The 27,334-nt window shown below is 31.8% G+C and overlaps 1 protein-coding gene across 5 annotated transcripts in view; it reads right to left on the bottom strand.

Annotated features, from left to right (window-relative positions):
* The window catches only part of LOC137657757 (uncharacterized), a 196,870-nt gene that overhangs the window by 90,583 nt on the left and 78,953 nt on the right, over window positions 1-27,334 (bottom strand). For 3 of the 5 annotated variants that reach the window (XM_068392251.1, XM_068392240.1, XM_068392267.1), the window contains 3 exons: window positions 26,531-26,585; window positions 1,343-1,469; window positions 101-186 (listed from right to left, as the gene is read on the bottom strand). In XM_068392251.1, coding sequence (XP_068248352.1) covers window positions 101-186; window positions 1,343-1,469; window positions 26,531-26,585 — 268 coding nt within the window. The remainder of the gene's footprint in view (window positions 1-100; window positions 187-1,342; window positions 1,470-26,530; window positions 26,586-27,334) is intronic. The other 2 variants (XM_068392258.1, XM_068392276.1) reach the window with 1 other exon arrangement.

Raw genomic sequence — 27,334 nt, 5'->3', positions numbered from 1 at the left:
ACGACAGCGGAGGTCCTGTAGAGAGTGAGGTTCCCCTGCTGTATGGGACTGGAAAAGCAGCCGTCAAAGTAAAGTAAAATAAAATACGTTTGTATATTACCTTTGTGCCTTTGCGATCCGGAGATGAATCACTACTACTCGTGGAAGACTTGCGGGAGGCACCTCTGGTTGTCTTTTTCTTGGGCTCTGTTCCCAGATCAAAGAGATTTGTTATTGTCATATAAATAATCATAACTTTAGTAAAAAAATATTGGTATTCCCTAAATTCTTAAAGGAGGACGTAAAAATTCTCCTAAATATAAATTTTCTATTTTTTTTTTCTTTTAAAGAAGATGGAAGGATTTTATCCTTAATTGAGGTAATCCAAATTCTTCCTTTTATTCATTAAATAGTTCCACCTCACTCTTTACTCCACTTCCTTTTATTCATTAAATAGTTCCACCTCACTCTTTACTCCACTTCCTTTTATTCATCAAATAGTTGCACATCACTCTTTACTCCACTTCCTTTTATTCATTAAATAGTTGCACATCACTCTTTACTCCACTTCCTTTTATTCATTAAATAGTTGCACATCACTCTTTACTCCACTTCCTTTTATTCATTAAATAGTTGCACATCACTCTTTACTCCACTTCCTTTTATTCATTAAATAGTTGCACATCACTCTTTATTCTACTTCCTTCAATTCATTCCAAAAAAATCTACCCGTTTCCTTATCTTTCAGCAATTCAGTATCATCAAGAAATCACTACAGCGTAAAATCCTAATTTTAGATCCGAAAATATATAGATAAACCTGCAAAATAAGTTTTCTTCTGATTCAATCCTGTTTCTTAAGCTTTAGCGATAAAAGATTTTACATTTCAACCTGCTTTCCACCTGAATAAAATAGAATATGATAATCCTATATAACATTCGTGTCATACATAAACTTACATGTATGTATGTGCCTGTATGCTTGCGTCTTTCTCTTAATGGATGTATATGTATTCTTATTCACAATCAAATATATGCTTCATACCTATATATGCATATATAAGTACGCATATATATATATATATATATACACTGTGCATATATATATATATATATATAGAATATACTATATCAATAAATACACTATCTAGCATTATATATTTTCATATATACACACACACACTACGTATTTATTCATAAATATAAATACATATATATATATACACACACACGCACACACACACACACACATATATATATATATATATATATAATATATATATATATATATACATTTGCATAAAATACAACCATGAATATAAGCAAATCTAGATAGAGGCCCACAAGCAACTGAATATGCTTACGCTCAATGGCTGCAGCCATCTCCTTAGTGTCGAAGGAGTCAAGCTCCTTGGTGGTAGTTTTCGTTGTCTTTGTAATGTTTCCGGCATCATCTTCCTTCGTCACGGTCTCGACGACTTCCTGAAAGCGCTGCAAAAGAAAAGAGGATGGAAATTAATAAAGGAAATGATCGAGATAGGAAAAACAAATGGAAAAGGTATAAATAATAGATTAAGAATTACGTCAAAATTGCTGAAGGAATAGCACGGAATTCAATGGAAATTGAGCTGCATTCCAAACTATTTTTAATATACAATAAAGAGCTAGTACCTGGATATATACTGTATATATATATATATATATATATATATATATTATATATATATATATTCCGTGTCAAGGTGAACGGCAACCACTCGGAAAACAACAATATCCTGCAAATTGCCCAAACAACTACACTGTAAAAAGTTCAAGGTACAGAAAGGGTATAACGAGTGAGCTGGGGTTTATATACATGTAAAACACCCTAAGGCTCAAAAATACCCCTCTACAGCAGGAGGCAGGGTATTTTTTGTGAATAATATACCCTCTATTGTACTTTGTCTTAAAATGGGCTTGGTAAGTTTGTGTGATCATGTCATGAAATGAACTTTTACTCTGTATTAAATCACCATATTGTTACACTGATAGTGTAATGCACCAAAAAAGTTACTAACAACATATTGGTTTTGAGTTATGGATAGTTTTGAAGCAAGTTCCTACAAAATGCGGTACTTGGCAATTTGTATTGTTGCCGTCTCGAGATTCTTCGAGAGCCAGTGAATTTGGCGGGAAATTTCAGTGGCGTCTGGACTCTGCGTCTGCTCAGCAGTGAAGATAAATTGCTCCAATTATCGTCATCGGGATTATAATATCTACACTACATTTCATCTGTTAACCAAGGTAAGAACACTAACTGTCCATCTATGCAAGCATAAACAGTAGTTACGAATAAAAATTGTCAGACATCATCATTAGTTTTGCATTCAGGCTGTGATAGTCTGAAAAATCATTATTACTAACACCGGGGAAAATAAGTAAGAAATTATCATTAGTACTTAATTATGAGAGAGAGAGAGAGAGAGAGAGAGAGAGAGAGCGTCAAGCTGTCTGGGAGGAAAAAAAACCATAAACAACGTATTCAGCTAAACGTTAATAACATTACGATTACGCGTAGTCTGTAAGCAAACACTGACGCCAATGATTTCTTAATCAGTTTGACTTGAGGGAGTTAGGTATTTATGCATGATATTTTTTCCTTTCTTTTCTATATATATATATATATATATATATACATACATATATATATATATATATATATTTATATATACATACATACATACATATATATATATATATATATATAAATAAATATTTATATATTCAGGCACACACACACTAACAAATATTTTCTTTTCACAGATTTCTGCGTACGGTTTGCTTTGCAGCTTCTGCCATCACTCTTTATATTATATATATACTTTTGATTTTCAAGTGTAATGGAAATAATAAATTGATAAACCAAACTTTTAAAATCATTGACCATATTACTTTATTTACTTATAAGCTATTACTACACCTATATAATGGTGGAATAGATATTAATTATAAAATCATAATTAATATACACGGGTATTTATGTCGTATAGAATACCCTGTAAAAGGGTATTCTTTACCTACGATACACCCCTAAGTAAGGGTATCTCAAGTATATGTTATACCCTTGTTATGGGTATATTGTAAAGGGTATATTATAGTTCTTATATACCCCGATAGGGTATGCTATTTTAACCACTAGAAATACCCTTTTTCTACCCCTTTTATACCCTTAACTTTTTAGAGTGTACCGTGGAAAGGGACAGGATTGTGAACGGTTTAATCTGTGTGTGTGTGTGTGCGCGTGTGTGTGTGTGTGTGTGCGCGCGCGTGTGCGCATATGTAATTATTTAGCTTTCATTTTTGACGGGTAGCGTACATTAGTGTGTGTGTGTGTTTGTATGATATATATATATATATATATATAATATATATATATATTATATATATATATAAAATGCATGTGTGTTCAAAGACCTTAATGCAAGTTTTGTAGGATGAATAAACAGCGCTGTCTCTCGAACATATTTCTTTATTCCATCTAGGATATTATCTTTTCCATCCTAACACAGCATATTCGCAATCAACCGGGGGGTGGCATGTACATTTTATGCCAAATGGCCCTGGTATAAAGATATTTGTACCCTAAAATTATTAAATTATTAGACATAATTATGTGAAACTATAAACTACAATTGGGTATATACTAATTATTAATAATTTCATTAGTTTTAATTGACATGATGAAATAATGTTAGCGGACTCATTAAAGAACTAGATTTTTAATTTAATGCTACATAAACTGTGAAGAAAGTACAACGAAATTATATTTCTATATAGTACAGATGAAAACTGATAACTAATTCTGGGTAGGTTACAGGAAATATTTCCCCTGTAACAAACTTCATGCAATGTCTTCAATGATAAAGAGCTTTATTTTTATTACTCTTTTATCCACAGGAACGATGTGAAATATAATTTTTACTAAGATCAGGAGGAATGGAAAGGTAGCCGAACCCTGATGAGTAACTGCCATAGTAATTCGAACTAGCAATATCTTTGCACACTGTTGAAAATTTCCCGTAAAAACGGTAAAAATCCTGGAATAAATGTTGCCAGGCATTTACCGTTTTAAAAACGGATATTATTGACGTTAAGGAGTGATAGTACGGTCACAAACACGTAAAAGATAATAAGAAAATAGTATAAAAATTACTGTCGCTTGTATTTTACTGAAATATGGCAGAGAACAGTATATATTTAAGGAGAATTTCCGATTAAAATTACGGTTTTTTTTTTTTATACAGTACAACGAATGCAACTGGAAAATTATTTATCAATTTTCGTAAGTTGTCAGCTGTTAAAAATTTGCTATAAAAGACGGTAAAAATCCTGGAATAAATGTTGCCAGGCATTTACCGTTTTAAAAACGGTTATATTGTCGTAAAGTAGAGATATTACGGTCACCAACCCGTAAAAGATAAAACTAAATAGTATAAAAATTACTGTCGCCTGTATTTTACTGAAATATGGCTAAGTACAGTATATTTTTACGGAGACTTTCCGATTAAAATTAACAGTTTTTTAACAGTGATGTATTTTTTCAAGGGATATGTGAGCGTGTGCGCGAGTGTGTGCATTCAAAATTATATCCAAAATGGTGGACAACTAAATTCTTTTAAATATACGATGTGAAACGAAAATAAAGAAAAAAAGAAAAGAGAAAAAGAGAAAAGAGAAAAGGGTCGGAAAGATAAATTTCGACCAAACTCAAAGGATAAGCAGATTTTGTGACATCGTGTTCAAGATTCTCACAATTTATTTGAATTAGCCAGTTTGTATGTTGTAGGATCTCAAGATTTACTGCTTTTCAAATATGGAGTGAAGTCCTTTGCGTCAATAGGCGTAGGAGATGATGATGATGATGATGATGATGATATATATATATATATATATAGTATATTACAATTATCTACTTAAGTGCAATATCAAACGATATAACAGTACAAAAACTTAATTGGTCTGTAACTGACGACCCTGAAGTTATAAGACATTTACAATTTTGAAAATAAAACAAAATAAAATCATGAAAAAACAATAAAATAAAACTAAAAACATAAAAAATAAATAAAAAATAAAGCTTAAAACCCTCTAGGAGAAGGGCACTCCAAAATCAAACCATTGTTCTCTAGTCTTGTGTTGTACTATTGCCTCTGTACCACGGTCTTCCACTATCTTGGACACATTAATCTATCTTATTTCTCTTCCTCTTGTTTTGTCAAATTTTTATAATTCATATATGAACGATCATTTCTAATGTTACTGTTCTTAAAATATTCTATTTTAGTTGCCACTTGCTTCCCGCGTAGTTTATTTATTTCCTTCTTTCCTTTCTTCACTAGGCTATTTCCCTGTTGGAGCCCATGTGCTTCTAGAATCCCGCTTTTCCAACTTGGGTTTTAGCTTAGCTAGTAGTAGTAGTAGTAGTAGTAGTAGTAGTAGTAGTAGTAGTAGTAGTAGTAAAAATAAAAATAATAATAATAATAATAATAATAATAATAATAATAATACCTACAAGCACAAGGAAGGACTATCCAAGAATACCTTATAAAATAAAAAGTAAAATACACAAAGCCGCACATCACTAGCAACTGGGCTGGGACCAGTAAATACCCCAAAGGACATTCAAGGTCAAGAAGCAGTGACCAAGACCGAGAGGTCAAGGCTACCGATTGTCCTTATTCATGGGGCGAGACATTTGACGGATGGCTAGCGAAGGGGAACAAGGATGAGAATGATAAGGACACTCCAGAGTCCTTACAAGCTTATCTCCAATTTTATATTCATAAATTGCTTTCTATCATCCTTCCCATTTCTGTTTATCGTTTTATTTTTGTTGTGTAAGAATATTTTCTTGTTCACTTTCCAATACAGGATGAACAATGGGTGATAAAATTATTCAGTTTTCCTTGAATAAACGTCATATTTTTTCTCCATTTATATAATTATTTTGTACTAGTTTATGCGACCCGTCAAAAATGACGGCTAAATATTTAGATAAATAAGCACATGCGCAAACAGATTCAACACTTCCCACCCCATCCCCCTTTCGTAACTACAAAATCAAACCATTGTTCTCTAGTCTTGGGTAGTCCCATAGCCTCTGTACCATGGTCTTCCACTGTCTTGGGTTAGAGTTCTCTTGCTTAAGGGTACACTCAGGCACACTATTCTATCTCATTTCTCTTCCTCATGTTTTGTTAAAGTTTTTATAGTTTGTATAGGAAATATCAATTTTAATGTCAATGTTCTTAAAATATTATCTTTTTCCTTGTTTCCTTTCCTCACTGGGCTATTTTCTATGTTGGAGCCCCTGGGCTTATATCATTCTGCTTTTTCAACTAGGGTTGTAGCTGAGCAGGTAATAATAATAATAATAATAATAATAATAATAATAATAATAATAATTATAAAGGACGACTTACCTACAATTTCAATTTTTACTAACGATATCTAATTATAATTAGATATCGTTAGTAAAAAAAAAAAACTTTAAACGGTGAATTCTCCTTTCTATAAACAAACCCTTTTATTTCTATTTTTGAGTGTAGGATTGTAAAACACAATAAACAATAAGTAATTCAGAATAGAAATGCATATCCCCTGCAGAGGATGTGGAAAAGAATGAAGGCCATGAGATACTGCAGTGTTTTTAGCCCAGAGCTTTGGAAGAAAGGATTACGCATACACGACATTAACATGAATGTTCCTTTTCACTGCGGCCACCATTATCTTATTACGAAGTAAGATTCAATTTCACAAATGTATTGCAGTAATGTGAAAACTGGAAAGGACCTAAAATACACAATCACAAATATATATATATATATATATATATATATATATATATATATATATATATACTGTATATATCTATTACTTAGTAGGCTACAACACTAGTTGGAAAAGCAGGATGCTATAAGCATAGAGGCTCCAACCGGGAAAATAGCCCAGTATGGAAAGGAAACAAGGAAATAAGAGAGGTATTTAACAATTAAAATGAAATATTTTAAGAACAGTGACAACACTAAAATAAATATTTCATATATAAACAATAAAAACGTTAACAAAATAAGAGGAAGAGAAATAAGAAAGAATAGTGTGCCCGAGTGTACCCTCAAGCAAGAGAACTCTAACCCAAGACAGTAGAAGACCACGCTACAGAGGATATGGCCCTACCCAAGACTAGAGAACAATGGTTTGATTTCAGAGTTTCCTTCTCCTAGAAGAGCTGCTTACCATAGCTAAATAGTCTCTTCTACCCTTACCAAGAGGAAAGTAACCACTGATAAGTTACAGTGCAGTAGTTAACCCCTTGGGTGAAGAAGAATTGTTTGGTAATCTCAGTGTTGTCAGGTGTATGAGGACAGGAAAATAAGTAAAGAATAGGCCAGACTATTCGGTGTATGAGTAGGTAAAGTGAAAGTGAACCGTAACCAGAGAGAAGGATACAATGTAGTACTGTCTTCCTATCCAAACGATCCAATAACTCTCTGGCGGCAGTATCTCAACGGGTGGCTGGTGCCCTGGCCAACCTACTACCTACACACACACACACAACACTCACACACATTATATATATATATATATATATATATATATTATATATATATATATACTGTATGTATGTGTGTGTGCGCGCACGCGAGTAAAGATCAAATTCAATTTCGTGTCCTTCCTTACAAGTCATGAAACCTTTCTGAAATATTACTTCTGAGGAGGCAAAGCTTTTACAGAATTAAAACGGCAATGCGTGGTGTGGCGTAAATTCTCAGCCGTTTGCACATTACCAAGACTACCAAGAAAACGATTAGGAGGAAGCCGGATACGAGAAAAAGAACGAGGGGAGACAGTGCAGAGGGTTCAAGATAAAGGAAAAGGGCGAAGAAATTATCGGATGAAAAAAGGGGAATGGATTATTATTATTATTATTATTATTATTATTATTATTATTATTATTATTACCAATATTATTATTATTATTATTATTATTATTATTATTACTATCATTATTATTATCATCTAAGCTGCTATAACCCCAAGGGTTCCAGCAGGGAAAAATAAACAAGTGAGGAAAGGAAATAATCAAAGAAATGATGAGTTACCTTCGCTCTGAGATTAACAGAACCAACTAGTATCAACGGATACAATAAATACCACAAAAATAACAAATGAATAAAAACATTAATTCAGCAATTTTGCTATACTTCTTCTAAATATACATTAAAATCAACTTTGCTATAACTCTTGTATATATACATTAAAATGCAAATAAAGTGTAGTTGTTTACCTTAGACAATAGTAAATGAATAAATAAAACCAAGCTCTATAATTGCTAGCAGCAAAAACATACAAAGGATTAAAGCGAATAAAACCTTATTAATAGTCTCCATTAGACCAAACGCAGACTGCAGAAATCCCTAGGCTTGATAAATTTTCGTATTTCGTGAGTTTGTTAAGGAAGAAAGTCAGTACTGCACGCAACCATTAACCCTTTACCCTCCTTAATTACCTTCAGGGCAGTGATCAACGACGAGGCAACGCATACATGAAAGCAAACGTGTGTTGCCGTAAGCAACAATAGGTTTTGTGATTACAGAACTTGCGTTAGTACACCAAAAAAAAAAAAAAAAAAAAAAAAAAAAAAAAAAAAAAAAGAGAGAATAACAAAGGCCATTAAAAAACACACGAAATAATAAGAATCTGAAGATATTCTGTGATAATGGCGATAAACTTACGTCAATACTGAAAAAATCACGAGAGAACAAAATAGGTATTTAATTTCATACGTAACAATAATGATCTTCAGATATTCAGTGATGATGGCAGCTCAAGATGATCTATAAGCTACTGTACATTCAGAGAGAGAGAGAGAGAGAGAGAGAGAGAGAGAGAGAGAGAGAGAGAGAGAGAGAGATAATTATATATATATATATATATATGAGAGAGAGAGAGAGAGAGAGAGAGAGAGAGAGAGAGAGAGAATTCCTTCAGTATTACAGTCAGAGAAGCTACTATCTAACATAAATTTTCTTAAATATCGTACCAACGGAGGAGGTATTCCCTATGGCTAATTCAACTACTGGAACAATAGTCCTGAACCCAAGATAAAAACATCATTGAATACCTGATGTCAAGCCGGGATAGAAAAACAGGAACCCTCTTCACCCACCTCCTCATAAATATTTCCAGAACCCTTGACCATATTTCCATTCCAACCTTTGACCCTGATGTGCATTTGACTCTTAAGGAGTAGGATTATGTACCCGAAGCTACTTCCATACGGTGACAGAGACTCGTGATGTATGCAACTGCGCGCCGTAATTCCACATCAACCAGCTCTTTATCTCTTGCTTAGTGACAGGAGAAAGGGCAGACCCATTGACTCTTCTTCCCTCCTACTACTCCTCCTCCTCCTCCTCCTCAAAAACCTGACTTCCATATCAAGCCAATTACGTAAATACAACTTTTAGCCCTTGTCCTAAACGAACGACAGAGGCAACAACAGTAAAAAAAAAAATATATCGCTAGTCTATTCGAGCATAAATTTGGTCCTGGATATAAAATATTCCATGCATGCAATCCTAACGCCAAGAGAAATACAGCACTAACAGTTCTACTTTATATAGAGATACGTAGGCGCCAACAATAGCAAGTAAACAGCATAAACATATTATGCACTCACAAACAGATCTAGAAAAGGATAACTGGAAATCCAGCACTACGCTAAGAATCGTAATAAGATGCTGGAAGATCACCAACAAGATAAAACTGACCAGAGATGCCGGGAGTGATGAAGGCCTGATACGCCTACATAGCGACATCAAATAGGGTACATCGTCAATTCCATGAACGTAATATTTGGGGAACCTTTATTGTCGACAAAGTTTTTATTAAGGATGAGTTGAGAAATAATACACACTAATCATGACAAAGATTGATAGAAATATTCGGGAAACTTTACTGTCGACAAAGAATTTTTTTTTTTTTCTTTAGGATGAATGGTTTAACTATCGACAAAGAAGTTTTTACTTAGGATGAGTTGATCAAGTATACACGATAACCATGCCAAAGATTGCTAAAAATATTTGGGAAACTTTTAATGAAGAGGAATGTTTTTATTCTTTAAGATTAATTGAGAAAGTATACACGATAATCATGCCAAAAATTAATAGAAATATTTGGAAACATTTACTGTCGGAGAAGAATTTCTTTATTCTCTAAGATTAATTGAGAAAGTGTACATGATAACCATGCCAAAGATTGATCGAAATATTTGGGAAACCTTTAATGAAGAGGAATTTCTTTATTCTTAAAGATTAATTGAGAAACTACACGATAACCACGCCAAAGATTGATAGAAATGTTTGGGAAACCTTTACTGTAGAAGAGGAATTTCTTTATTCTTTATCTAAGATTAATAGAGAAAGTATACACGATAATAATGGCAATAATTGTTGAAACAACTTTTTGTTAAAGAAAATATCACGTGTAATATGCTACACTGAAATAAACAGCCAACATAGAGACAGTCGGGGAAGGAATTTTGATTAAGAAAGATCTATTGTCAGAAGTAAAACAATGGAGTAAATGGTGAGCATAAAAAGAAGGCTAAACAAAGATTGATTAAAGACTTCAGCAGGAACAATAAATTTCATTATTTACTTACTATTCTTATCACTAGTGTACCAGAATCGTCTAAAATGACGTCTAACAATTTAGAGATACAAACACGTACATCCACACACACATTAAACCTTTCCTACCCTTCCTCTTTCCTAACTACGACCTGCTGGTTCGGCAATTTGTGAGAGTGCTGTGTCCAAGTGTACCTTTCACGGTAATCCCCTTACCAAATTGTAACTACTCCCTCTCCCCCTAAGCGTGACAAATATATATATATATATATATATATATATTAATATATGTGTGTTTCCGTATATGCATATATATATGTATATTTATACACACATGTATATATGTATATATATGTATATATATACATATATATGTATATGTATATATACATATATAGACACACACATACATATATATATATATATATAATATATATATATATATATATATATAAATATATAAAGACGGACACTTGTTCTTTACCACAAAGGGGAGATTATAATAATTTTAGTTGTGGCAAGCCTCGGAACAGTAGAATCCTTTTATCAAAGCTGATATATATATAAGAGATAAAAAAAAAAGTGGCGATGGGTGCGAACATAAAGAATTTGGTTTTATCTACCGTTAAACATCATAAAAAAAAGAAAGAAAAAAAAAGTGGGGGTTAAGACGAAAGGTATAAGCGAAATTAGAATTAGAAAAGATAATCAAATTAAATCTTTCTGGAAAGATATATTATAATTTTGGAATTGAGACACGAAGAAACAAAGACTGATAAGATGCAAGCAAGGATCGGTTACGAAGACTTTGAAGATCTTCGATGATTATGCGATTTCTATGCTTTTGTCTGCTGTTTATGCGTGAACTTCAAATGCGACTAATGAAGCTAGAAGTTTTTATATATATCATAAAACGTTTTAATGACGAAAATTTCAGTAATTTTAATATAAACAAACATATATATATATATATATATACATACATATATACATATACACATGTATTTATATATATATATATATATGTATATATATATATATATATGTGTGTATATATATAATATATATATATATATATATATATACATATATATATATATATATATATTACATATACATATATATATATATATATATATTACATATACATATATATATATATATATATATTACATATACATATACATATATATATATATATATATATGTATATATACATGCCTGTGTGCAACTGTACTTCCCACCATCTCGGAGAGAATAGAACGTGAGTTTTAACTGAGCTTATCTGGGCCGCAGGCGAGTTGAAAGGACCAGAATTTTTTTTTTTTTTTTTTTTTTTTGGCCTGGCACGGGCTCTTGGTCACTTGCAGACCGCAGGAGCAGAACTACTTGGTAAGATTTATGAGATATAGGCTGGTTGAGATGGGATCTTGAGTGATGGCTCAAGAATGACATGGATGGTGGAATTTTATAGTGTGATACAGGCCATGAATAAAATGAAAATGTCATGAAAAACATAAAAGCTTTCCTTTTATTTTTCAAATTTCTAAAGAGGGAAAATTTTAAAGTTAAAAAAATTGAAAAAACAAATTAACAAGGAAACTGAGAGAGCTCAATAAATTATAAGACATTTTAATAAATACAGTATTTTGATAAAATGCAATACCATGTTTGATTCTCTTATTCCTTGCCTACAGTATTATTGAATAAATATTAATTTCTTTCGACCAATTTCCATATAATACGCAATTCATTATGCATTAATTGCGACAAGTATTGTGTACAATACGTACGCACAGAGATACGTTCTTTTCATTAAGTATTCACACTTTTATCCAAATTTCATAATTACTAGCATTTTGAAACTACCATTAAAAGTATAAAAAGAGTCCAGTTCTTTTATGATAAAAAAAGGGAAATAGAATGAAACAGACACCTGCTAACAGCATCCAACAATGACATAAAAAGATAACACGAAGCTATATAATGCTTATCTCCCAAATACATTTAAAAAGTAAAATAAAAAGAAAAAAAAAGGAACCCGTAACGTACCTGGGTCATTTTTCAACTTTCCCCCACCTCGGACCACCTCAGAGCTAACAACCCACACATAGTAGTATTTCTCCAAGACCACACATCCACACCTACACCAACACCCACATCCACACCAACCTACCCCAAAACTCGCCCTCCTCACTCCACTCCCACATGCGTTCAGCGACACAGAAAGAAGAAGAAGAAACCTTGAACTTAACAAAATCCAATTTACATATTTGAGTAGATGGACCTGTGCGCAAAATAGCTCTCCGGCCTCGTTTATCCCACGTCCCCTCGAAATGTGATTGGCGGTTTTCCAAATTTGTCTTCAAAGATCCCGGTTTCAAGAGCTCTAAACGCTAAACATAAATCACCCTCTTTTAGATACGTATTTCGAAACTTGACGCCATTTGTGGATTCCTTAAGGGAGTTATACTTTCTCCTTAAAGAATAAGAAAAACGTTTCAAAAATCACATATACTCAAGAGCGGCAGTTAGCTTCTCTTGGAAATTCAGAATTTGTTATACATACTCATTCGATTTTTTTTCTTTTTTAAAGCTGAAAATTCCAAGTCTTGCTTCTTATGAAACATTGTGTTTTAAAACGCCAAAGCATTTTAAAATCAAGATAGGCAATTTATTAGTTTTATTCAAAGGAATTAAAGAGTAATAATCCTTATTTAATTCAAAAGTCTCGGTACTTTTATGCCAGTTTCAAAATAATAAAGACATTAATGAGAAAACAACTTAAAAACACAACAGCTTTAGCAACATTCAATTCAATGTTTCCTACATGATGCTGAAAAATAAATACTAATTTGCAAAGTGAACAATAATCCCGGTACCATAAAAGCAACAATATAAAACTAACAATCAATCAAGTAAAAGATCAACGAGCGATTATCATCTTTAAGGATATTTTCCTTCACAAACTTGTTCTAATTAATCAACAGCATCAGCGACAATTAAGAATGGATGAATGAATCTAATTGTCCACTTCACACATCATAGAAGGATAACATGATTAATGATAAAGAAGTATAATTAATTAGTAATATATTCAATTAATAATAGACAAAACTAGAAGGGCACTCAGTAGAGCGCAGACCTCCACCGAGGCACCTTATTTCTCGACCTTTTGTTCGACCTTGACCTCTGACCTTAACATGTAATAATTGGTGTGAATTTTCGTACACTCAAATATAAAACAAGTTTGAAGTTTCTGTGACAACGATGGGCAACCTTATGGCTGATTACGTGAATTGGACATTTTGTCTGACCGTGACCTTGACCTTTGAACTTGACCTTCCAAAATTTAATCATTTCCAGCTTTTTACATAACTATTATTCCGTGCAAGTTTCATTACTCTACGATTAATATAGTGGCCAGGAAGCTGTTCACAAACAAACACACAAATGGGGGTAAAACATAACCTCCTTCCAACTTCGTTGGAGGGGGTAATTAGTTAAACAACATTCGTAAGGGAAACTAGAAGTAAATATTTTTCAAATTGTCAGCTGTACTGCTGATCCAAGATACACCAGCAACCCCCCCCCCCAAAAAAAAAAAAAAAAAAAAAAAAAAAAAAAAAAAACGATTAAAATACCATGGCAATTCGTCCCTTAATACTTTTCTAATGAAGCAGTAATTGCTGCAATTCCGTCACCTGGAAACATCCATAAAGCACAGTGGGCAACCCATGACCTAGACAAGCGATACTTGTAATGAGGAGGAGGAGGAGGAGGAGGAGGAGGGAGGACAACGTTGAAAGCAAGATCCCAACGACGTCGGGGAGGAGGACTACTTTTTGCGGCCAAGATGATATCTGTGTCTCTTGACTACCTTTGCCGACGAGATTTTGTGCAATAGGTTGTCCGAGAGCCAAGGATTCCATGCTGACAAAGGCTCCATCTCTCACGGAAGATGGAGGGAGACAGAACAAGGCGATGGAATGTAAAAACATTATCAATAAGACGACACACATGTCCTAATCATTTACGGATAGGATACAACAGATTGGCAGCAAGGTTGATGTATCAATGGATGGAGGTTGAAGCTGAGAGAGAGAGAGAGAGAGAGAGAGAGAGAGGAGAGAGAGAGAGAGAGAGATAATTAGAAAAAAAACTGTGTAAAAGTTATTAAAACCCTAACAAGAGAGAAATCTGCGCCCGTCCGTAAGATTGATTCTCAAGGCTTGTTCGATTCTTGAAGGCACACATACTTCTGTATTATTATTATTATTATTATTATTATTATTATTATTATTATTATTATTATTATTAGCTAAGCTACAACCCTAGTTGGAAAAGCAAGAAACTATAAGGCCAAGGGCTCCAACACAGAAAAATAGCCCAGTGAGGAAAGGTAATAAGGAAATAAATAAACGACATAAGAAATGAAAAATTAAAATGAAATATTGTAAAAACATTAACAACATTAAAACAGATATATGATATATAAACTATACAAGGACTTATGTAAGCTGTTCAACATAAAAACATAAATACATGAATAGCAACTTACGTGTCTATGTACGTTTATATTCGTACAGTCATAAAAAATGTAGGACCAGACATAACATTAGATCTAATCACACAACAAATATCATCAGCACATTGTCTAAAAGAACATAACATGTAATTTCTCCTTTCTTGATTGTTAGCGCAATAGCCTAAGCTGCCAGTAAAAAGAGGTAGGTAGGTGTCAGGAATGGAAAGGATAATAGGAAAATCGTGTAAAACAAATGCTAAAAGTAATGTAAAAGACACTTTACAAAAATAAAAAATAAATAAATTTAAAAGACGAAAATTCATTAGGTATCCTTCAATTGCAGCATTTATTACCATTATTATTATTATTATTACCATTATTATTATTATTACCATTATTATTATTATTATTATTACTATTATTATTATTATCATTATTGTTGTTGTTGTTGTTACAAGCTGGAAAAGCAAGATGCTATAAGCCCAAGGGCTCCAAACGGGAAAAATAATGATTTGAGGTAAGGAGGCGCAAGAGCACACTCTAAAGCTGGGATAAAGAACCAGACTTTATTGTTTTAATTTAAAGAACTAAATTAAAGAAACAATAACATAAAAAAAAAACAATTATCTCCATTATGAAATAAAATCAGTAAACAATATTCTCGCCCTTCAGCATCATTAAAATGACAAAAACATTGAATTGAATTTAAGGAGGCAGCGAAGAGTAAGAGAAGCTTTATGAAGACCATAAACTTTTATTACCCCCAAACCGAGGAGTTTACTTAGTAGGGCTGGAAAACCAACGGCAGCCTTCAAGTATCCCACGCAGCTGATAAAACAGGGCTGCTAAAATACGCCAGATTAGAAGCTCTCACAAAAAAAAAAAAAAAAAAAAAAAAAAAAAAAAAAAAAAAAAAACACCACGGCACAACATTAAAAGAAATAAGTGGAACTCAGCACATTACAGGATTTAGTCCCGGATGGCGATGTCCACAGAAGACTACATTAATAAAACAAGTGGGGTTCATAGTTAGAAAGAAACAAATAAACAAAGAAAAAAACACTGTACAATGTCTCCCGGATCCGTTCAGGATGCTTAGCCTTTTCAATCTGCAAGTAGTTTGGACAACAATGTCGACAATCTATCTTGAATAATACAACAGAAACATTTCTACTGAATATTCGCACCATACTTGAACAGTGCTATGAATCATGCTATTCTTCACTGACAAATAAGGAACATTTAAAAATTTACTGAAGTTTCTTTTCGAATGAGTATTTATAACCCAATACAAACGACCACTTCAGCGAAAAAAAAAAAGTTTCAGAAAGCTTAAAATCGTCTAAAGTTTAAGTTATTTTTATTTATTATAACTGATAGTGCTGGTAGGCATTTACATATATATATATATATATATATATATATATATATATATATATATATATATATATAACATATATATATATATATATATATACATACTTACATACTGACAATCAAAAACACATCTGATCGCTTTACTTTCCTTTACAACAATCTAAGTTTTTTTTTTTCTGGCTGACCCACAACGATGGAAAATAAACAAATAACACATCTCTAAGTAAAAGCCTTTTTAGTTTTCCAGCATGAAGAAAACTTGAATTAGTTTCACTGCTCTCTTTCATCTCATATTCATGGTTACGTCAGATGGCGGCCAACGCATTGATCTAATTTAAAGGCTGTTGTTCCTCTTACTGATCTGAAGAATCAGGAATTCTTTTGTATTGTTCTCAGTGTTTATCTCGAAAGATACAGATCTCCAATGCGCTTTAGATTTAAATCTCATCTCGTTTATCTGATCGATTTAGCAATTACCTCATCTTTTTTTTTCATTTTGACATGTCCTTTTATAGTTTATATATCAAATATTGTTTTAATGTTGTTAATGATTGTAAAATATTTAATTCTTATTTTTCATTGCTTCTCATATTGTTTATTTCCTTATTTCCTTTCCTCACTGGGCTATTTTTCCCTGTTGGAGCCCTTGGGCTTATAGCATCTTGCTTTTCAAACTAGGGTTGTGGCTTAGCTAGTAATAATAATAATAATAATAATAATAATAATAAAAGTAATGACTTCAAGGATAATAATGGTTATAACAGTAATAGTAGTGATATCCATTCTACTGACTTTCAAATAAAGATACAAGTCACGTGAAAAGGAAAAAAAATCTCGTGAAATTCTGAAATCTTCAAAATGCAAGTCCATGTTCTTTCCATGCTAAAGCGATCGAGATATGATAGATAAAAACTATAATGTTTTCGTCATATAAAAGCTTGCAAAGCTGTATTCTTGTTATGAAAACAATGATTTAGCTATCTATCAATCTATCAATATTTATATATATAAATATATCAATATATATATATATATATATATATATATATATATATATATATATATCAATATATATATCAATATATATATAAATATATATATCAATATATATATATATATATATTGATATATATATAAATATATATATATATATATATTTATATATATAAATATATATATACATACATATATATTTATATATATATATATACATACATATATATATATATATATATATTCATATATATATATATTAATATATATATATATATATATATGTATTCATATATATATATATATATATGTATTCATATATATATATATATATATATACATATTATTGAAGGCGACCCGTCAAAATTGATGCCTAAATATTTAAGTAAATATGCACATGCAACCTCACAGCAGGATACGACTACCCCCCCCCCCCCCTTTCCCACCAACCGAGGGACGGGGACAACTGGGCGTGACAAAAATAATATATTTATATATATAGTCAAAGACTTGCTCTTTACTATATAGGGGAGATATTTATTGTCATAAAAGTAAAATGTAAAAGGGTTATATCTTTTAAACTTAACTAACCAAATGGAGGCAGAGGTTTTCCAAGTAGATAGAGAAGGGTGGATGAACGAAAGGTTAAAGGACAAAGTGTGAGAATATTCCATCATGGTAAAAAAAAAAACAATGATTTTAAATACCAAAGGATTCTACAGTTCTATTGTGCATTACAATCATACAATTCAACGCAGAAATAAGTCTCTTTTTTATAGTTCATATATGAAAGATCTACGTTAATGCTGCTATTGTTCTTAAAATGTTCATTACTTCTCTTGTAGTTTTTTTATTTCCTTTATTTTCTTTCCTCACTAGGCTACTTTTCCCCATTGGAGCCCTTGAGCTTATAACATCCTGCTTTACAAACTAGGGATATAGCTTAGCTAAAAATAATAATAATAATAATAATAATAAAAATAATAATAATGATAATAATAATAATAATAATACTAATAATAATAATAATAATAATGATAATGATTATAAATTAGAACAAAATTCATAACATTTAAAGTATTGAGAGAACCAAAACAGTAATGAATAACAGGATTCATTATTTGTATAATTTGTTACATCATCTAAGGCAACCAAGTCTGGCATCGATAATTCAATATCGGATGATAATGACCCATTGCAGGAAACAAAGGCCTTGAGACACGGACAACAACTGTTTGCAAACACCAGCAAACCGTCCAACCAAGCAATTAAGATTGACGGACATTGTTGCATAAGATTGTTTGTAAACCTTGACTCGAAGGCCTTGACGTCCGATGTTGTTTACTAACTTATCGAATTATCGAATATTCCCTTCGTATCTATGGATAACGAGGGAATACGTTGTTATTACTTCTCTCTCTCTCTCTCTCTCTCTTTCTCTCTCTCTCTCTCTCTCTCTCTCTCTCTCTCTCTCTAACGAGGGAATACGTTGTTATTACTCCCCCCTCTCTCTCTCTCTCTCTCTCTTAACGAGGGAATACGTTGTTATTAACCCCCCCCTCTCTCTCTCTCTCATACCAGTGTAAATCATTTTTAAATATTTCATCATCATCATCATCTCCTCCTACGGTTAGATTTCGCCAGTCGTCTCTATCATGAGCTTTTAATTCAATACTTCTCCATTCATCTACTTCGTGCCTCATAGTCCTCAGCCATGTAGGCCTGGGTCTTCAAACTCTTCTAGTGCCTTGTGGAGCCCAGCTGAACGTTTGGTGAACTAATCTCTCTCATCATCACACAACAGTAATAAAAAATCAAACAATAATATCCGTGTTTTACACCGCTATTATTTCCATAATAATATTTTTCTCTCTTGGTATTTCTTTTTCCTTTAGATATCTCTATCAAAAGTTCCCAAATCCCATTGTGTCAATTTTATTTAATTATTGAGAAGAATAACAAAGGCATATCTTATCTAGATTAAATCCTGTTACCTTTATATTCAATAGGGGAAAGCAGGTGGTTTTAATGTATCTATTTGTACATAATACGTAATTATTCTTGGCAATAAAATGTCTTCGTTTAAAGGAAAATTTATCAGTTAAGACATTACATGTAAATAATTCAAAACAATCTTTCTCAATATCTAGGTTATAGAAGCCTGTTTATAGACGCAAATAAAATCAAATGTGTCGTCATGGAATCTTGGTCGACCACATGATGGAGTAAATGCTTTAGTGTTCGTGCATGAAACTAGGTTACTTATGTGAAACCACCAACCCCCACTCTCTCTCTCTCTCTCTCTCTCTCTCTCTCTCTCTCTCTCTCTCTCCACAGCTAAACTGAAATAATTAAAAAGGTATTCATGAGTCGATATGTTTGTAATTTGAAACCATGTTTAAATGAATATTGAAATGTGAAATTGTGAATACGTTAAAAAACTTGTTCATGTTAATATATTATGTAAATGTCTATTAAAAACTGTAAATGTATATTTCTTGATATGTAAATGTATATTAAAACTGTAAATGTATATTAAAAACTGTAAATGTATATTTCTTGATATGTAAATGTATATTAAAACTGTAAATGTATATTAAAAACTGTAAATGTATATTTCTTGATATGTAAATGTCTATTAAAAACTGTATATGTATATTTCTTGATATGTAAATGTATATTAAAAACTATAAATGTATATTTCTTGATATGTAAATGTATATTTCTTAATAAAAGAAAAAAATAAACATTCCACAATAAATCAAGTACCTTAATTTTTATCTCTGAATTTATTGCTATTTCCTCAGCAGTTCTGAACTCGTAATACCAATACTTTAGCCTGACGAAATCCTTACGACCATGTTTTACCACAATAGGAGTTAAAAGAAAGTTTTCAAAGTCAGTCGTAAAATAAATGACTTCTGGTAATAGGTGTTCAGCTTAGTAATATATCTGGATATTTCTTTTGAATTACAAGATTGTAAAGCGATACATTTTCGTAGCTGCAAGTTTTGTGAGCGTAAAAAATTAATCCAAAATATGGCGGACAAAAGGCATTTGATTTCCGTCTACCTAAAATTCCATTATGGGGTTAAGCCAGACAAACAACGAAACAAACAATATTCATTCACCGTCTTATTCTAACGTTCTTTACTGGTATACACTTAAGGTAGCAATGCACTCGATCGATACCTGTGAGTTGTGACTTACACCATCTAATACAATGGTGTTTTTTTTTATATTCTGCACTCTACCCCTGTCCCAAGGTACATACATACATACATACACACACAGTATATATATATATATATATATACACACATATATATACATCTGTATATGTGTATATATATATATAATATATATACATCTGTATATATACATATATACATATATACATCTGTATGTGTATATATATTTATATATATACATGTACATATATATACATATAAACATCTGTATAAATATATATATATATATATATAAATGTATATATATATATATATATATATTCATATATATAATATATTATTAAGAACTAACTTTCCTAAATAATATCTTCTTCTCTACAAACTTGTCCCTATTTATGGTCGCTGTAATGTTTCTTCAAAACACACTTCCATTTCCTTCGGTCCAGTGCATCTTCCTCGCTCAATCCCAACTCCTCACATCTCTGCGCACACATAGGTAATATCTAATAACTATAAAAACCAACGGAGAGTAATCCAAATTATGAATATCAAACCGGATATCTACGGATGCTAATCTAACTTCCATTTATATCTTATAGTCAATGTTAAAGATAGTAATCACTTAATATCACTTTAAACATCTACCGAGGAATCCAAACTTTTTTTACCTGGGCTTATAGCATCCTGCTTTTCAAAAGAGGGTTGTAGCTTAGCAATCAATAATAATAATAATAATAATAATAATAATAATAATAATAATAATAATAATAATAATAATAAATAAATAAATAAATTAATAAGAATAAGAATAATAATAATAAAAATAACAATAATAATAATAAAAATAACAATAATAATAATAATAATAATAATAATAATAATAATAATAAAGAGTAAGGATTTATTACTAAATTGTACATCTATTAGATATACTGATTACCCTTTCACACTAAATTTGACAAAACATTCGTGTCACGCTGAAATTAGAATTCCAGTATAAAGAAAGGAGTCCTGGAATGTGACAAGAGGCCCTGCTAAGGTAAATGTCAATGATATTCTGAAATAAATGTACAACGAGCTCAGAACCTAAGGTCATTAACCTCACTCAAAATAAGTCCAATATTATCGTTCAGCATCTTACAAACAAATATCAAGTTTATGAAAAATAATACAAAATAAAAGGAATTACCAAACAATAAACAATGTCAAATTAAATATCTAAAATGTAGCGTAATAAGGTTATTGAAAACAATCAAAATTTAACTTTTCTTTTCACTGGAATTCTAATTTCAGCGTGACACGAATGTTTTATCCAAAAGACATTGAATAGTAATATACAAGGGTCATCAGTATATTTAATAGTACTTTAATATAGTAATTCATGCTCAAATTTTATATAAATGGAAGTTTGGTCTACTAAGATGTAAAATAAAAAAAAATCTATTTTCACAATTCTTTCACTCCAATTCTCTAAGATTCGTATAACCTTCGATCTTTCAAGAAGCAGATGTATAACTCGCATAATCAATGTAAAATATTTTAAGGTTTTTGGCCAAGAACACGATCTAGGTATAGCCTAGACCGTGGCTCTATACGAAGACAGTGGCTCTATACCTAGAGAGTAGCTCTGAACCTAGACAGTAGATCTATACATAGAAAGTGACTCTATACCTAGAATGTGACTCCATACCTAGACTCTGGCTTTATAACAACTACTCTATGGCTCTATACCTAGACCGTGGCTTTAAACATAGACTGTGGCTCTATACCTAGACCATGGCTTTATAACTAATCAGTGGCTCTATACCTAGACCGTGGCTTTACAACTAATCAGTGGCTCTATACATAGACCGTGGCTATGACGTGGGACCCAGAAGGACATCCGGCCACAGCCGGTCAACTGACCTTACACGAAGCAAAAGTGGTCGAAGTCACAAACGCTGAGAAGCAACAATGTAATGTATACACGAGAACACACGAAGCAAAAGATGAAAACAGGAAGTGGGAAGCAAATCCTTCAGAAGGACTAAGAGAAAAATATGAAGAGAAACCTTAACTGGAATGCCATGGATGAATAATTACTAATATTTATATTATACTTAAGTCTCTCTCTCTCTCTCTCTCTCTCTCTCTCTCTCTAATATATTTTTACTTTTGAAATTACAATGTGATTGTCTTATAATACAATCGTTCCTTTATCAACAAAACATGTAACTGATCGTGTTTCGTCTTAATTTTGTAACGCCCCCCCCCCTCTCTCTCTCTCTCTCTCTCTCTCTCTCTCTCTCTCTCTCTCTCAATATAGACTTTTACTTTTAAAATTGCAATAAATTGCCTGTCCTAAAATACATGAGTCCCCTCCTCAACATTAAAAAATCAATTACCATATTTTGTCTTAATTTTGTAACAATCCTTTCCCCGATTCGACCAAAGCACAATCACCGATCATCAATCTGATATTAAATTGACACAATCAATCACATTCATATGCACATATCTCTGAATGTGGCAGATGTGGCCTTTAATGGCCGAGAATAGATAGCCTTTTGGTATCTGCTATCTCTTATGACAACAGATGACTCGGCGAGTTTTTAGGGGCTGGACAAAGGGACCGACAACACGAGGAGTGGGGGAGGCTTTAGAGTTTAGATGTTCAGTATCATTATAATAATTACAAATCTCTCTCTCTCTCTCTCTCTCTCTCTCTCTCTTGGATTTAATAAATTGAAGCTTTTTCCATTCACGATTATTACTTTTCGAAGATGAAAAAATTTATCTCTCTCTCTCTCTCTCTCTCTCTCTCTCTTTCTCTCTCTCTCCTGGATTTAACAAATTTAAACGTTTTGTTCGATTCACGATTCACAGTTATTACCTCTCGAAGAAGAAATTCTCTCTCTCTCTCTCCTCTCTCTCTCTCTCTCTCTCTCGTGGATTTAACAAATTGAAGCTTTTTGCTCTATTCACGATTATTAATTTTTAAGAGGGAATACTCTCTCTCTCTCTCTCTCTCTCTCTCTCTCTCTCTCATTTAACAAATTTAATTTTTCTTTTCGATTTACAGTTATTACTTTCCAAAAATAAATTTCTCTCTCTCTCTCTCTCGTCTCCTCTCTCCTCTCTCTCTCTCTCTCTCTCTCTTTATTCCGGGGTCATTCATATATACTTTGATGAATGGCGATATACTAGTGCCAATCAATATAAAGGAGACTTTTCTTATACAAACATTTGCCTATCAAGAAAATAAATAAAAAAATATATACCTGATAAATCTATTGAAAAGTTACCAATTTCTTTTTTCTTCATTATATCCTTAGAGAGAGAGAGAGAGAGAGAGAGAGAGAGAGAGTTGACTATACTTTTTCTCTATATCAAATCCCTAGAGAGAGAGAGAGAGAGAGAGAGAGAGAGAGAGAGAGAAATTTACTTGGAAAGTTGGCTATATTTTTTCTCTATATCATATCCCTAGAGAGAGAGAGAGAGAGAGAGAGAGAGAGAGAGAATTTACTTGGAAAGTTGGCTATATTTTTTCTCTATATCATATCCCTAGAGAGAGAGAGAGAGAGAGAGAGAGAGAGAGAGAGAAATTTACTTTATTTCCCATTTAGGGCCTCCGAATATCCTCTAAAAAGAACCATTCCATCATTGTCTATTATTATTATTATTGTTATTATTACTTGCTAAGCTACAACCCTAGTTGGAAAAGCAGAATGCTATAAGCCCAAGGGCTCTAACAGGGAAAATAGCCCAACGAGGAAAGGAAATAGGGAAACAAGAAAAGCAATTAACAATAATTATAAAATATTTTAAGAACAGTAACAACATTAAAATAAACATTTCATATATAAACTATAAAAAACTTAAAAACAAGAGGAAGAGAAACAAGATAGAATAGTGTGCCCAAGTGTACCCTCAAGCAAGAGAACTGAACAGAATAAATAAAATTTAGTAAAAAAATCAACTAAAATCCTAGGTCTATAAACATGACTTGATAAAGACCAAAGAAAATTGCTAAATATTTACTACATCTCCCTACTGCTGTTCCCTGTTCTTTCAGACGAGAAGAATCAATCAATTAATCTATAAATAAAAGGGTGAAGTCATTCATTAATGAACGGGGAGTCGATGAGAGAGAGAGAGAGAGAGAGAGAGAGAGAGAAAGCGAACGACCTTTAGTGATAATTTATTGGTCTTTAAGATCTTCATTCATTCAGTAGCGTTCCAGAAAGCTTGTCACTAATGTTAACAAGAATATTTATGAAAAACAAATATCCTACGAAAATTACCGCGACAATAGAAATTATGACATATCGTAAATTACTAAACAAACAATTAATCGGAATATATGTATGATTTCCTTCTTATGTAAATAACATTGTAAACGTGCACTGTTTCGGTTAAAAAAAAAAAAAAATCAGAAAATGTCGATGAATTTAATGTGGTTAGTATTTATCAAACTACTATATAATTATTACGATATCCATTCCTTTGAATCTAACTTTTCATGAAACCGTTCCAAAAAGCAATTAATTGAAAATTACCGGAGGCTCGGATTATGCAGGTATAGACAATTTAATTTCATAGAATTTTATTCTGGATTAGACTGTTTTATCAACAATAATAAAATACAAAGTTTATTCTCATCCACATTATTTCTTGTTTCGCGTAAAAATTAAGTTGCGACACAAAAGCCTAAAAATAATAAAATTGATATTTTATTAAAAAAAAAAAAAAAAAGTCAGCCCAAAAGTAAGTCCATCCAAGATTCTAAAAGAGCCTTTTATATTCTGAGACCAATATTACATACTTCAAGAAACAAAGGAATCATCACTGTTTACGTGAAAATGTCAATAATTTTCTTTCATTTATTTCCTAATTAACGGATTTTCATATCATATGTGCTTTCTCGAAAAGAAAAATAGAGAGTGAAAATATGTTATCCATTTCCGTTTGCAGGTAAAAACTTGGTATAAAAACAAAAAAAATCCGACCAACACACAAATAAGAGAACCTAAAATTAAATGAATTTCCTGAAAAACAACATCCTATGGGGTTAGTTTAACATGGGCAAGTGTAAATATTACATCATTTACCTTAATGAGTCAAGAACTTCAATAACAATTTCAAAGGTCGTAACCTTCATGCAAAATAAAAAGAGAAAAAATTGAACTATTGTGTGTCACATGACTAAACAAGGTATATGGGATAAATAATGCCACGAATTTATTCAAACGAAGAATAATATTCCTATTGAGTCCTTAATAAATCATCAAAAATCTTTCGATCAAAGAAACCTGTTAGAAGATTCTTGAAGACTAGTGAACGCGACCCTTCAAAAATTACGGTTACATATTTAAATGATAAGCGAGCACACAGGTTCAAGACCCTTCCCACCCCCTCCCCATTTCCTTACACACCTCAGTTTAGGCAATTTGTGGGATATTGTTGTTTCAGAGTGGTTGCCGCTCAGCGTGACAATATATATATATATATATATATATAAATATGTGTATATACATACATATATATATATATATGTGTGTATATATACATATATATACAGTATATCTTATATATATAACATATATATATATATATATATACATACTGTATATATACACATATATATACTGTGTATATCTGTGTATATATATATATATATATATATGTCAAGATACTTGCTCTTCACCATATATGGGAAAATTTACAAAACTATAATCTAGTACAAGAAGCATACGAAATAAATGAGAAAAAAAATGTTAAAAAATACTGAAAATGAATTGAAACACTTACCTTTCCGTCTTTGGTATAAACTCTTGTGGCGGTCTCGGTGACAGTTTTTCCCATCCTGCAAAAAGTAAATTGAAAATTTCTCATTAGATGAAAGTTATAAAAAGTAAATTGTCAATGGCATTGCCGTAAATCTCCAAAAATAGTAAATACTCTTATTGATGGAGTCAGAATGCAGTTTTACCTAAAAAAACAAACAAAAAATTACAGCTATCATTATTGGAGAGAGAGAGAGAGAGAGAGAGAGAGAGAGAGAGAGAGATCGGATACTAAACCAGTTTATTATCAAATAAAAATCTGTAGATTACAATCAATCACATATCTGGAATACATGATCAATCTTTTGCTAAAAAGTAGAAATACATGGGATGGTATCATTTTAGACACAGAGTAAGGTCTTGTCAAAATAATGTTTTTAAAATAATTACACTAAAAATCATCCTTTGATAGCAACTTCCACAAGGGAATTAACTAATGTCATTTCTAGAAAAAAAAATCCTTTTGGAAATAAATACAATAAGAATCATCCTTTGATAGCAACTTACACAAGGGACTTAACTAATGTAATTTCTAGAAAAAACAAATATTTTTTGAAATAAGCACACTAAAAATCACCCTCGATGACAACGTAAACAAGGGAATTAATATATTGAGCGTTTGTTTCGTAGCAACAAATTTTTCAAAATGAATATTCTACAATATATAGCATGCAATATTCAACAATGTACAACATGCAACTGAAAGATCAATGGCCATGCAAGTCTTCTACAACACCGTAAAAAGGAAGGACTTCGTTGCCTGGAAACA

This window comes from Palaemon carinicauda, chromosome 1, assembly GCF_036898095.1.
Source record: "Palaemon carinicauda isolate YSFRI2023 chromosome 1, ASM3689809v2, whole genome shotgun sequence".
In the NCBI taxonomy this organism is placed as follows: Eukaryota; Metazoa; Arthropoda; class Malacostraca; order Decapoda; family Palaemonidae; genus Palaemon; species Palaemon carinicauda.
This window is presented reverse-complemented; position numbering and strand designations above follow the sequence as displayed.